At 52.0% G+C, this 14,680-nt stretch overlaps 1 protein-coding gene across 7 annotated transcripts in view; it reads right to left on the reverse strand.

Moving 5' to 3' along the window:
- Positions 1-1,293: 1,293 nt before the first annotated feature.
- Positions 1,294-14,680, reverse strand: part of DIP2C (disco interacting protein 2 homolog C) — a 410,897-nt gene continuing 397,510 nt past the window's right edge. For all 7 annotated transcript variants that reach the window (XM_045462611.1, XM_045462610.1, XM_045462607.1 and 4 more), the window contains 5 exons: positions 14,141-14,198; positions 11,958-12,032; positions 9,049-9,223; positions 7,303-7,426; positions 1,294-4,425 (listed from right to left, as the gene is read on the reverse strand). In XM_045462611.1, coding sequence (XP_045318567.1) covers positions 4,173-4,425; positions 7,303-7,426; positions 9,049-9,223; positions 11,958-12,032; positions 14,141-14,198 — 685 coding nt within the window. In that variant the 3' untranslated portion in view covers positions 1,294-4,172. The remainder of the gene's footprint in view (positions 4,426-7,302; positions 7,427-9,048; positions 9,224-11,957; positions 12,033-14,140; positions 14,199-14,680) is intronic.

The raw sequence follows: 14,680 nt of genomic DNA on the forward strand, positions 1-14,680 counted from the left end.
GCTGTCCTCGGGGCGGTGGACGCACACCACACGCCGTGCCCCACCCTCCCGCCTGCCACACACGGTCTCCGTCTCGGGGCTCGGTCCCGACACGCGCAAGGACGGAGCCTCAGGGGAGGAAGGCCTACGGGCCGACCTGCAGGGGTCGTGTGCCTAGAGATCTATGCCGTGGGGGCGGCAGACACAGCCAAACCGCGAAGGCGTCCCCTACCCACTGCCAGCCCGGATGGCAGGTGCGCGGGACGCTCACGCCCCGGTGACAGCGTCGGGAACGCGGCCGACCTCTGTCCCGCCCGGTGGCTCCGGACCCCCCACTGGGTCTAGAGGCCCGACACGCTACTACGGTGCGGGGGCGCACACGGGGGGCACGCGTGAGGGGACCTTCCGTCCGCGCGCGCAGGAGGCCGCAGGGCAGACGACCGCACGGGGACGAGACCCAGCTGCCCCAGGCTGTCGCCCGCCGGGTCCGGGAACCCACCGCCGTGCAGCTGCAGCGCGTGGAGCAGCCCCCCCACAGCCGAAAGCACGGACGCACGCACGCACGCACGCACGCACACTCGCGCACGCGCCGTCCGAGGCATGGCCGCTCAGGACCACGCGTCTGTCAGCGGGGCTCGGGCGCCCAGCTCGCGAGGTCCGAGGCGCCTGCGTGGGGCGTCTCCACCGCCACAGGCAGGGGTGCTCAGGGGCGAACGGCGGGGCGCGGGCGCTTCGCGGCGCACATTTGAGGTCTACTGGTTTGGGTGCGTATACAGCTGAGTTCTTGAGAACCATCAGGCCGAAGGTCCGTGCGCCTGCCCCTGCCCTTGCGACACAAACCTGAAAGAATTCTCAGATCTTGGGCGAAAGACAAGAGCTTCTGGTCGTCAGAGCAACAAAGACAACTTGGGTTGGAAGAGTCAGCTGGTCCTACTTCCTGACATGCAGAGGTCCCCTGTCGTACGGCTGCCAGAAAGTATTTGCACACAGGACTCATGCTTACTCTTTGTCCCCCAAATCTAGCAAGAATCTGTACACTTCCAGCAAATGTGAACAAATATATTTAGATATATTTAAAAGAATTAAAAAAAAAACATTTCACAAAACATGTTGCCATAGGAATTTTTTAAGCAATAAATGCCCACATCAAAATTTAAACATTGTTCAAAGTATGATTATCTGTACTAATAAGTAATGCAACAAATTATGTAAACAGAGTCAGATACATTTCCCATTTCCCTGCAGGAGTCACTTCCTTCCTGGGATTGAACCTGTCCCAGACAGTTTTCCAGGGGACCAATTAAGAAACTGCTATTTTCAGAGCAACAAAAATAAAAGCTTTTATTTGTTCATTTGAATATAAAACAGGCGTTATCACAGATGTACAAAGCTTACTGGTGGTTTAACATACGAGAAGGTTGCCGTCCTTTGCACATAAAAATTTTGTTTGAAACCGTGATTGGTTGAGTACATGAATTTCTCTAACCAGTCACCACACTCTATGAAATAACGCTGCTAACATTCAACTGATAAAAGGGACAGTTTCCCTTGGGTAAAGTGTCAAGCAGGATTAAATATATATAATAAACAAGCACCATGAGGAAGCCGCCCTGTTGGGTTAGGTCTGTGTTTCAATGTTCATTGTGTACCCTTCTTTGTGCAAGTTGATTACACGGTTTTGTCTGACTTCAAAAGCACAAGGTCACAAGACAAACATTGTTACATTCTCATGAATGATTTATCTACAGCACAATTTCTAATACAGAACGATCCTTCTTTATTGCTGAAACGGGTTTCCTTGCCTTTTTCTTGCACAAATGACCTTTGATCCCAGCCCCCAACCCTTTGACCTCAACTCTAACATGAGAGATGATAGGACGTCACTCACCATGTTCACAACCGCACCGCCTTGCATGTGAAGGTCCTACTGGAAGTGACACCTGGTTTGTTTGCTTCCGACATCAGCTAGACCTCACAAGTTATCCTGCAACTGTGTTTCCTAATCAGTACATGATCTGAAGCCTTAAACCATCCTTCCCCTTAAACAAGGTTGGTATGTGTAAGAAAATGTCTTTTTTCTGTGTGTGGTGGGGATTCCCCCCACCCCTCGTAGGAAGCAGAAGACTGTAGGAATGTGTATCTGAAGCGTGTAGAAATATTCACACAGCAATGAAGCCAAATAATATTTTAAAAGTCAACTAATTTGTGGAGATGGAAGGATGCACCCCACATGCAGACAAAGTTTTAAAAATGCCACTTAAAATTTTAAGAAAACAAGTAGCCTGGGATCTCGGAAGTCAAACAAAACTCTCTTTTAGCAAAGGGCTTACTGCTGGCGCATACAGCAAAGGCAGATGAAGACATTGCCTACAATATAACGAAAAGAGAATCTCAAGTTTGCCCAGCAACAATCTTGGTCATGCATTTCTAGCAACGAGAGCCACTGCGGGGTCACATTGGGGCAGTTACGAGAGAAATCACGCTTGGACAGCTGATACCTCTTCTTGGCTGGACACAGATGGGCCAATTCAATCAAGGAGTGTACAGGTGAGACATGAAAATTGGAAGGCGTGTGAGGCAGCGGCAGCAGCGGCGGCAGCAGCAGCAGCAGCAGCAGCAGCAGCAGCAGCAAGAGACGGAAATCAGAAACGTGTTGTCCACAGGTGGCGAGATGAAGGCAGCTGTGAGGCTTTCTTGCTCCAGCCAGTGGCTCTGTTAGGAGTCCGGGGGCAGCTCATGCGAGTTCCCTGTGGGTTTTGCTCACGCCGGGGCAGGGAACCCCAGAGAGCTGGCCGAGGAGACGATCTCCTAGGTGAGTCTTTTCCCTTAAAGCTGTTCTGGACACTCTGTCCACTCCATACAGTGGCCATCTGAGGGGACTCAACACAACCCAGTGCAAACGACCACAGAATATCATTCCTTTTCATACCAAGGACCAAAAGGGGTGACACTAACAAAAATGATGAAGAACATTGTGCAGCGAATTCTTGCAGCTAAGAGAACAGTGCCACACACACCTGCCTTCCCTAATGCCCGCTCCGCGTACTAAGCACATGCTGGCACACCGTTCGCTGTTGCCCCCACAGCAAAGGAAAGATAGTGCACATTTAGCCTCAAATTCCTTCCCCATCTCTGAGATGGCAATAATTTCACTTGCTGGTCTCTGGTTCTAGAAGAAACATTTAGACCGGGCTACCGGCAATCTGTGATTGCTCACATCAGCAAAGTGGGTGTGAGAGAATCTCTCTTTATCTACAGTACAGTGGAGGGGACACCATGCAAGTGACAGGTTCTGCATTTTAAACTTTAAAATCTCCTTTGTTCATTAGTGAATTTATATTTCATATATATATATTTGTTGTGATACTATCCACGCAAGATAATACAACACTTTTTTATATTAGCAAACATTACAAGACTTTAATGTTCTTGAATGTTTTTTCTCTTTTATACTTCTAAAGAGATCAAAATAAATTAAACGTTTTGTACATAATTACATATGAAGAAGTTAACTTATTTTATCTTTTTAGTTTAGTACAAAGTTATCTGCAAGATAGTTGCCGAAATACACCTTATGTATAATTCCTTCTCACTCTATGCTAACTTCCAAGGCCGTATGCTAGCCTTTGTTTCTTCAGTACATTTCTGACAAAGAAAGCTGCTAAAATCTAATTGGAAGGTGCTATTTGGAAGGTTTCCTCGTACCTCAACAAACTTTCCTAAAAGGATAAGATCTAGCAATGGCTTAAATCAGTAACAAGGTCCATGTCATTAAGATTTCATGACACATTAAACAGAGAAAACAATTCTTTGTCACACTACATAAATTGTTTAAAAGAACCCATCTTGAGGGCAGAATATTTTTTAATTGCTATTTTGGCTTAACAAAATACCACATTTACGAAGAAAGCACTTATCCAATAATTAAAAAAACAAAAAAAAGAAAAGAAAGTTTTTGAAATGGGTTTTCCAACAAACCGAAGGCAGTAATCCAAAGTCCTTCTGAGCAAACTTCAGTGGTAAATTCACATTTCACATTTCACCCCCATGCCAACCAGGACCGCTGTGGAGTCTCGCTGAGGCGTGACCAAAGGCTCCATCCCAGTGAATGTTGCCCTCGTGTCTGCAAACTTCAGTGACACCGAGAAAAACGTTTCCTTCCCTGGAAAGGTCCATGGGAGCCAGAGACGAGACTACATGTTGTAGGCCACATAGATGGGGTCCAGCTGGTCGGCCAAAAACCCGTCACGCAGGTGCATGCGCTGCTTCTCTCCCCGGGAGTTGATGGGGATCACACCGATGTCCACCACAACCACCACCCCCACCACCAGGTAGTGCTCCTCCAGGACCACATTGGTCACCAAGGGGACCAGGTCCAAGGCTTCTTGCTCGGACCCATCAAGCTCAACCACCACCACCAGCAAATTTGTCCAGGTGAACACAGCGCTGCAAGAGAGAGAAAATCATCACTGTACAGCGAGGTTTTTATTGAACAGCTAGGCTTTCTTGTCGACAAGTCCCATCCATCTGGCTCTTTTCGGATGTGCCTGTGCGCTGACCACCTCTCCGAGCCCACGGCCGTCAGCTCATTAAGTGCCGCACACAAGCCTGTCGCTGGCGTTTTCTAACGGCGGCACTCATGGTGGCTGCTGCGCGTGCACGTGATCTCTGTGCTAGGCATCACCCCGACAGCGGCCCTGCCCTCTGCCCTCGGCCGCTGCCGAGGGACACGCCGCGGTCGGGTAGCACAGGAGCCCCACCACCTGTGCGCTGTGCCCCTAAGGTGAAGCCTGTGTCCCCCCCCTTGGGCCTGGGGCTGGTATGCAATGAGGCCAGGGGTAAGTCAGCAGAGGCTGGAGAACAGCTGGGGCTTTGGGGCTGGTCCTGCCCTGCCTGTGCCACAGTGGGAGGGGGGCACTGAGGGAGAAGAACCGCCAGCTTTGTGTGCAGCTGACCACGGGCCCCGTCACACTGGGGCCAGCTAACCCAGTGGGCAACTGCCCACACGGGGGCACAGTAACTGTTTCTAGTACTGAGTCTGGGATGAGTCTAACGCAGCAAGAGGTGACCTGTATGGGGAACAATTCCTTAAGAACATCAGAGATGGACCCAGAAGTATTCTATTTGGGATCTTTCAATGGAAGGTCACCCAGAGTATTTGGTCCGGCCAGTCTGTGGAAGCCTAAGCTTGGTGCTGCTTTACGCTGCCACCACCTGAACTTTTACGGTTGGTCGTTAGGAAGCGGTAGTAAGAAGGCGTTAGTGGCCACTGCTCCTGGTGCACACGCTCCACTGGCCGCGGAGGTCAGAAGGGTCCCAGGGCGAAGGGGCTATGTGCAGGAGGCGGCCAGGCTCCAGGGGCCTGCAGGGGGCTGCTGGTATCTGCTTCTCCAGCCAGATGCACAGAGGTTCTATGGGGCAGCAAGTGTTTGGGAAATTCACTATGTTTTCCAATAGCTTCAGAACACATTTATTCAGAAAAAAAAACTCCACACATCTTGTTTAGAATGACCAGTAAATATATTAATGTGGAAGGAAAGAGCAGAGAATGTGTTCGACAGGTTACTGCTTCTGGGTTTGGCCTGGTGACAAGCGCGTGTACCCGAGGAAACAGTCCTGCCGAGGTCTGTTCCCAGGATGTGCTGGGACTCTTTGTGACTCTAAAATATTGCTCTGCATGGCCCGAGTGAGCCCATCCTGAGTTTGTGATATCACAGGTTAGATACACATAGTAGCCACTTTGGGCACGATTTATTTATAGCATTTGACACTGAGGACACAGTATTAGGAACCAGGCTGGGTTTCTGCATTGGATGGGGGAGGGCTTTGCCAGGAAGCTGTGGGCGGGCCAACATCTCTCTCCTTCCAACAGAGCTTTCCTAGGCCCAGAGATGTCAACCTCTGGAGACGACGGATGAGAAGGGAAAGATGTGGCGAGCGGGACTGTGCCGCTGTGCACAGTCACATCGAGTGACACACGTGTCAGCCTCGGTCCGAGATACCTGACAGGGCGCGCTGGCGGAGCAGCACAGGCCCGGTGAGGGAAGGAAGAAGGAGCAAGAACGACAGAGTAGGCTGCACTGGGCGGTTGCCGGCGGACAGAGCCCAGCACGATCAAGCCGCTGTCTTTCCGGTGCACACGTGAACAGAGCGGAGCCCGGGGCCTGACACGCCTCGGGTGAGGCCACACAGCAGGTGGCAACATCAGTGCTTAGAACAAAACCCTGAACCCTGGAACAGAAACCCACAAGGGGCAGCAAGGAGCACCTGCCACAGACCTGTGAGGGGCAGACAGCCCTTTGCAACTACACAGAAAACGCTAGAGGGAGGCGGTGCAAACCAATCTGAAGTATTTTCTCACAGACACAGAGCTGGAAGGCTGTAACCGGGGTGCGGCCCGGGGCCATTTCTGGGCCGGGGTCTTTCTAGGGCTTCCGTCTCCTGTGTACACACAAGCGGACAGGCAGCTTCCGCAGATTCAGGGAGAGCAGGCACGCGTCCAAGTCTGAAGCACAGGACCGTGCGGGGAGCGATGGCTCTCCCATCGCTTCCATCCTGCCAAGCTTTCCGTGTTCCCGTTCAGTAAACGCCAACAGATAACCAGCCTGCAATCCGCTCACATGACACAATGAAGGATCTCGGGCCAATCTACCCACGAGGAAAAACTGCTCCCAAGACAGTTCGGAACGTGCCTCCCTTTGGGTTCGAGAGCAGCTTCGTCAGGCCTCTGCTGGCTCCGGGACCCACCAAACGCACAAACCTACAGCTACGGGTGCTGAGCCACTTCTCACTCTTAAACACCACGTGGAGGCGCTCCGTGAGCTTGAGGAAGGGCTCCACGCTGCGGCCTCCAGGCCAGCCCCAGGCACCGTGGGCCACCGTCAACACCGCCAACCAAATGGACCAGGGAGGGAGGGAGCCCAGCTCCAGGAGGACAGGCCCCGGGGCCCCCGGCCTGCTGGAGGGCATCTGCTGTAACTGCCTCCCGTCTGAGCCTTACGGCCCGTGAAGGACCCTCACTCTGAAGTGCCTGCTCGTGCGCCTGTTGCAGTCCGCAGTCCGTTCTCCCCATGTGGCCCTCTCGCAGACTCAACGCAAGTAAGTGACAATTTCCGGGACTCGCTCTCCAGGCGCATCGTTCTCAGGAAAACACGCCATCTGTGGACTCTACGCCAAGAGTGCCCTTTTGCGGCTAGGTTATCAGCCCCGAAGGTAAAGGTCTACGATCCAAAGCCGAGGCTCTCCTGCACAGGCCCCCGTCCATTCCCAATGCCACACGGTCTCTGTCCCGTGCCGCTGTGCACACGCCCACCCACTACTCACCATTCTGTGACGCTTTTATGGGCTCTGATGACTGAGGTCTCGATGTCTATCGGGTGATACCTCATCCCCCGCAGCTCCATTGCCTCATCCAGAGCCCCCACCACATACAGGGCATCGTGGCGCTCTGTGTAGGGAACGGAAAACGTGTGTGAACTTCGCCACAACGGTGCTCGAGCTGCTTAAAAACAAAAGTCTAAAACTACTCCTGACTGCGAGGTGCAAAGGAGTGGGGCCACTGAGCGAGGGTAGCAAGCTCCTTTCTACCAGGGTCGCTGTGCTCCCAAGGAAATGGCCGGGCCAGCACTGCAGTCTCCTGGGAGGGCTGCTCTCACACCTGTAATGTCGCTCCGCACCTCAACATCACGGAGTAGAGTGCGTTCTCGGACCAGCTTCAGTGCACCTGCAGTAGGCCAGCCCACGTTCCTTGCAGCCCTCAGCCCCAATGGGGCCAGAAGACACGCCCCAACCCTCAGAGTGCTCTCCCAAAGCCGTAGGGTCAGGGTGCAGCAGCAGAGCCAAAATTAAACCTGGTTCCCTCTGATGTCATCACATGAGGTCTAAACTCATTCTACCTCTCAGTAGGAAAAAAAGCAGAGTTTCTGATAATGCTCATAAACAAAGATTTCCTTAGCTCATGTAACCGTGAAACGTCTTCTCACTCATGCAAACCTCGGACAGTGGCAACATGCGGTCAGTCCGTCTTTCCTTAAAAGTAAGGAGACACCCTCAACCTTTAGGGTGGTAAGTATATCCGAGAGTATTTGAAAGAAGCGATCGACATACAGAATACCAGAAAAGAAGTCTTTTCCAGTTTTAAGTCAGATGAGATGAGAACATTTATTTGCTGGCCTCTATTAATACAGCAGGGACTCCAGTCTTTTGGGGGGGGGGGTCACAGAGCTGAGGACAACAGCGCTGTCCCAGCACCCCCGACCCAAATGCCACAGGGTGGGACCTATCCCACCTCCTGAGGAGGTCCTGGGAATCCCAGATAATACCCTCCAATAAAATAGCCTATGGTTTTCCCAGATTGCAAACACGATACAAACACGATGCCAAAATATTTTTGTGCTTTGCTTTCCCCCTAAATTCAGGCCAGTTCAGCCAGGCTCACAGAGCTCCCGTCATGCAGCTGTGTCTGGAAGCCTTCTTGAAAGTCACCTCCTGGGGCTGGGGTCTGACAGGATCTCACCAAGAAATCTCTGCTCCCATCCTTTGAAATAACGGAGTCCTGCCTCCGTTCTGAGTAGAACTGGTAGCTGAGACCTTAATAGCAAGTAGGACTTTACGTCTTCATCTTTCGTAACTTCCCCGCCTGGCACCGGCCGCCCTCAGAGGCGGGAGCAGCAGCCTCCATGCGACCACGGCCTGAGCGCCTGGCTACCTCTCCTCCCTGACAGGCCACACTGTCAGGTCCTGCCGCCACCGCCCAGCTGGGGTCGCGGGCGGGCCTCGTTGGGGCCGGGACCGGGCGGCTGCAGGAGGGGCGGGGCTCTGTCCACTGCACTTAGGGGCGCGGTGTCACGGGCAGGGCGCACTCTGGCTCCCGTGAGAGCACACAGGACACGACGTGCGGCTTCAGCGTGGACACTCTCACGCCCGCCATCCTCTCTTCCGTACTTAGCTGCTTCCTGGCTGGTTTGCAGCCAGCATGTGTGAGGAGCCCCTGGGGCTGGGGTCCCAAACCCACACAAGTTCTCAGGGCCTGGGGACCTGGCTTCTCGACCCACCTGCCCGGGCTCTTACCTCCGTTTGCGTCTGTGAGCTCCGTCCTCCGCAGGAACCCCAAATAGCCCGTCCGCGCCCAGACCGTCTGCGTGTCTCCGAAACTTAACCTTGAGTTGAAGTGGTCTGACTGGAGGGACTCGTCTCCATAAATGGTGAAGTAGCCACTGGCGTTGTGGGCACTGTGAACCCAGATCTGTTCAGGAAGCAACAGAATTGGGTGAGTTCACCCGGGAACGCCCCTGGGGAAGAAGGTACGGGCGCAAGGCAGCAGCGGATCAAGGTGCCCTCAAGGCGGGAACAAGGCCACGTGAGTCTCACGCAGGCTTCTGGGGGGAACCCAGAGGCGCGAAGCAAAGCACCAAGCTGTCCACCTACGGAGAAGCTCGTCAGAACAGGAAGGGTTTGAAAGGAGGCACATCAAGTGAGTGATGTTGTACTAAGCAGTTTCCTTGCAGTTATTCAAATGTAATGATTGTTTTTAAAAAGCAATTTGGAAAAATGTTGAAAACTTTTATGATTTATTTTTCCCTTTCACGTGGTTTGCACACTTTTGGGAACATATTCCAACACAACAGCAGAAACCAAAACCGACTCAAAGAAGGACAGGTGTGCGATATCAAGAAACAAAACAGCCCATGTGTGGGACACTTGGGCAAATGAGAAGGAGCAACATTTTGACTCAAAGTGGTGACCATGTGAGTCATGCAGAGCCACGGAACAGACTCGAGGCTAAGCCAATTAAGTCCCCGAAACACGCGTAAAACTGCATGCAATTCTGTCTCTGCAGGGAAAAGAACCAGAAGTCAGGGTCTTCTGGGCTACACAGTGTTTGAAGTAAAGACGTTCTGAGCTGGGTTGTTTTCATTACTTTATGACACTGAAAAATGGACGAGAGACAGTCCACCTTGTCTGCACTGTCCCGTGGCTCTCAGACACCGTGGGCACATCCACAGCCACCCAGGCAGTACCTGCTGAACAAACCCAACCCCAGAATAAAGAAAAAAGCGACACCATCGTACAAGGGCAACGAAACTTGTTCCTTCTTCTCAGACACAAAATTTCCTTGTGAAGACACGTTCCTGTTCAGAAAACCAGAGTGAAGTGGGCTCTGATGCCCGGCTGGAGCCGAGGCCACTGGCTAGACAGCGGCACAGGCTGGCACCCTCTCCAGGCACCCAGGACAGCACACTGTCCTTCCCAGTTTCATTCCTAGGAATTGACCGACTGATCGAAGTTTATTTATTTTGAGAGAGACAGAGAGAGTGGTAGAGGGGCAGAGAGAGAGAGGAAGAGGGAGAATCCCAAGCAGGCTCCTTGCTGATGTGGGGCTCGAACCCACCAACCGTGAGATCATGACCTGAGTCGAAACCAAGAGCCGGACGCTTGACTGGCTGAGCCCCCAGGGGCCCCGAAACAGACTCGGAAGTACAGAGTATAGACTGTGGTGCCAGAGGGGGGGCAGTGGGCAGGGGCTAAGTGGGGGGAAGGGATCGAGAGGGAAAAACTTCCAGGTGTAAAGTCAACAAATCTCGGGGATCAAAAACGCAGCACAGGGAACGTAGGCAATGGAATCGTCATCATGCTGTGTGGTGACCACACTTGTCCTGGTCAAGAGTCACATCACTGTGCTGTGCACCTGACGCTAACACGACACTGTGTGTATCAACGGTCCTTCAGGTAAACAAAGCCGCTGCACCCCTCTTCCCGGTGCCCCAGCGCAGTGGCGCAAGCACACATCACAGGTGGCTGAAGAAACGACAGTGGTGAGTCCTGACCACTGCTCACATCCCAAATGCCTCTTCTGGTTGGGCTGCTGCTTAGCCCTTCGCGGGAATCTCTCAATCACGTGTGAAGATCAGAACTGAGGGGATAAAATACCGTACAGGTCTTGCTTAGGAATCTCCTTTAAATATGTTCCTAGACGGGAGCCCGTGTGGCTCACCAGGCTTAACACCCGCAGCTGCCTAAGCATCCGACGCTTGGTTTCAGCTCAGGTCGTGATCTTGCGGTTTCGTGGGGTCGAGACCCGCGTCAGGCTCTGTGCTGTCAGCATGAAGCCTGATTGAGATTCTCTCTCCCTCTCTCTCTGACCCTCCCCTCACTCACACTCACACTCTCAAATAAATACGCTTAAAACAAAAGAGTCTGTTGGTTGAGCAGTGGTGTTTTTAATAAGCTGCTAGCGACGGCAGCAGGTCTGTGGGCAGCTGGGGAGCCTCTGTGAGGAGGGAAGCTGGCCATGTGGGGCAGGTGACACGGCAGCAAGGACGTGGGAATTCGACCCAGTGCCCGTGAGGGGCTCGGCCTGGCCGAGAACAGGAGGGAAGGTAAGTGCACCGTGCCCCTTTCTGATGTCCCCCCCACTGGCTGAGTGGGGGAGGGGGTGATCTAGGGCAGCAGGAAGGGGGGTCAACCAGCGGGGGTTTCCTCCTAAATACGAGCGAATGGGTCGAGGCCACTGTTGACTTTCTGACAGAGGAAATGCCTGTCATTCCCTAAACTGCGACCATTTACTGACACCCCATGGTTCTAGGCTGTGGCCTTGTGCCCTGGGCATGTTCTCCATGGCTGTCCCGACGCGCTTCTCAGCACCAAGACGGCAAGCGTGCGGGAAAGGCAAGAGCTAGGACGTAAGGAAACTCAGTCCACGTACGCTCACTATCCTCTGCCCTAAATTCTTTGGAGAGGGCCGTTCGCACTTGCTCACGGAAATCTGCTTTGCAACCCTGAACTTCGGTGACTCGTTCTAGCGGTAAAGCTTTTTTCAGGTTCCTTCCCAGCCAGTGACTTGACTTGAGGCTTAGCGGTGCTTCCAGGTGTTGAGGACGACCCGGCGCGTCCAGCAGGGCGGTCGTTTGGTCTCAGAGGCTCCATCTCCGAGCATGCCCCGCAGCTCGCCTCACCCGGGCGGACACCCCGGAACTCACCTCACCCAGGTGGGAGTCGCCCAACGGTCCTTTTGTTTCTGGATTGGCAATTATGATCCGAACCCCCGGGAGGATCTATGTGGCAGAGGAGAACGTTCTGGTCAGTGGACAGACAGGCAGATGCCACACCAATCAACCTTGCTGTGGCCTTTATGCCACATGCCTGTTTTCCTTTCTAAAACTGTCTAGAAAGTGGTATGGCCTTAAATCAAAATTACATACCATAACATAATTACTGCGTGACAACCGCATCTTACTGTAATTATTACTACAATGATAGTGCCTGTATTAAAGTGATCTTCACATTAAGAAGCTGGGGACACCTGGGTGGCTCAGTTGGTTAAGCATCCACTCTTGGTTTTGGCTCAGTTCATCCCATGGTTCCTGGGATTGAGCCCTGCATCAGGCTCTGCGCAGACAGCGAGAAGCCTGCTTGGGATTCTCTCTCTGTCTCTGTCTCTCTCTGACCCTCTCCCACTTGCTCTCTCTTAATAATAAATAAACACTTAGAAACATTAAGAATGTGAATAGAAACATGATGATTGATACAACTTAACTCAGCATGATGCATGAAAAATAGGAATTTTCAGACATTTCAATTAACTTTTCAATTGTGTTTAGTATCGTGCCTGACATTATGGCACGTGAATGTGGATGAAGGGGGGAGGTTTGCAGTCGGTGCTGAAATAAGGAAGTCACTCGTGGATCAAGGTTTCGGAGATGAGTGTGGGCCGAAAAGTGAGGCAGGTGTGGTGGAAGGGAGCAGGGTGGTGGCCCCTGCCGTGCTGTCAGGCGTGTTCTGACTAGAGAGCCTGGACAGCCCTCTCTTTCCTCAATCATGCTTCCAACGTTCTCCTGCCTGTCACTGTCGTGTATCGTAATATTCGTATCAACCATCTCCTTTTTTTTACATTTTTTTCCATGTTTGTTTATTTTTGAAGGAGAGAGAGAGGAGACAGAGCATGAGGGGGTGAGGAGCAGAGAGACAGGGAGACACAGAATCCGAAACGGGCTCCAGGCTCCGAGCTGTCGGCACAGAGCCCGACGCGGGGCTCGAACTCACGGACCGCGAGATCGTGACCTGAGCCGAAGCCGGACGCTCAAGCAACTGAGCCACCCGGGAGCCCCGACCATCTCCTTCTTCATGGAAGTTTGGCTTAGAAGCGTTTTGAATTTCACTGAAACCACATGCAAAAGCTGATTCTGCAAATTTGGAATGAAGCCCGTGTGGGTTCAGTTAATCGGACCTTGTAGGGTTGAGCTTCAGTAAGAGCTCTTGGAACGGGTGTCCTGTCCCCTAGTCTGAAGCGTGACACGGTGGCTCTGGTCTCTGTGTCTCGCTCAAGGCTGAGTTAGGGCAGGTAAGCACAGGGTCCTACCATGAGAACCAACTTAGCAGCAAGAATTCTCACTGGCGCTCACACTGACACAGATGATAAAGGATCCAGAACTGACATAAGATGCTTCTGGAATTATGTCAAGTGGAGAAGAGATAGGACAACGGGGGCCAAAAATGAAAAAAGAAATCTTCGCTTTGGTGTAAATACACTTCTCACCCTCATCTTGTAAAAAAAAAAAAAAAAAAAAAAAAAAAAAGACAAACAAACAAACAAACAAAACATAACCACTGTGGCAGGAACTACTCCTCCCCCCACCCCACCATAACCCTTCCTTGCCTGCTTTCACAGCAACCGATACCTGGGTTTATAGCGAGGCCCATACACACTCAGAACCAATATAAGGTTTCTAACTTTTCTTTCAGCCAGTGTGACCGTGTGACCGGACTTTGGGTGGCGGTACTTAAGTGTGCACAAGGCAACTCAGAAAACTTCATCTGCATCTTTCCTTTCCTCCTTTTTCTGTTTCTTCTCCTGCTGGCTGGAATGTGAAAACGATGGCTGGAGCTAGAGCAGCCACTTTTGACCCTGAGGTACTCTTAGGAACAGAATCCGTGCAAAGTAGAACAAGACAGAAAGTGCTGGGGCCCCTGGAGGTTTCATTTCTTTTTTGTGAAAGAGAAGAAAAACCTAACTTGTTTAAAATACTGTTGTTTTGAGTTTCTGTACTCATGGCCAAACCTATTGTTAAAACTATTCTAAAAAATACATTTCTTAAAATGCCAAAGCTCATACGCTAAGACTCAGGTTTATGGAGAAATACATCTTTCTTCCTTCAATACTTACTTTTCCTGATTCCATCAGCGGCAAGCTGTGAGGAGAGCCTCTTTCCACTAAACGCACTCTACAAAGAGAAAGAGAAGGTATGACTTGGCCGTGTTCTTGAGCCTGTGGTTCCCTTCCTCCATACTCAGCACCTGCCTGGTCAGTGCTGGTCAGGCTGCTGGGGAGCACTGTCCAATGCAATGCACTGTTTAGATGCCCAAGGAAAAAGTGATCCCACAGCGGACAGTAGCTGTGCTCCGGCAGGAACACGGAGAGAGACACAGGAGGGGCCACAGAGAACAGAGGCAAAGTCCCGTTCGCCAATCATGCATGACCACCGGGAAAATGATTCTGCCTTGACAGGAACCAGGACTCAACTCAGCACTTGCAGAAAAGGAAAGGCGTACGGGTTAGACTGGAGCGCGAATGAGCTGCCGGCCACGGGGATAGTGGCCCAGGTCCGCAGAGCACAGGTGCATCTGACCCCCACGAGGACTGGCCAATTGAGACGGCAAAACCTTTTGGAAAAGAAACTCTTTTCCACTAAAAAATACTTAGTGG

The sequence above is a fragment of the Leopardus geoffroyi genome, chromosome B4 (assembly GCF_018350155.1).
Source record: "Leopardus geoffroyi isolate Oge1 chromosome B4, O.geoffroyi_Oge1_pat1.0, whole genome shotgun sequence".
Lineage (NCBI taxonomy): Eukaryota > Metazoa > Chordata > Mammalia > Carnivora > Felidae > Leopardus > Leopardus geoffroyi.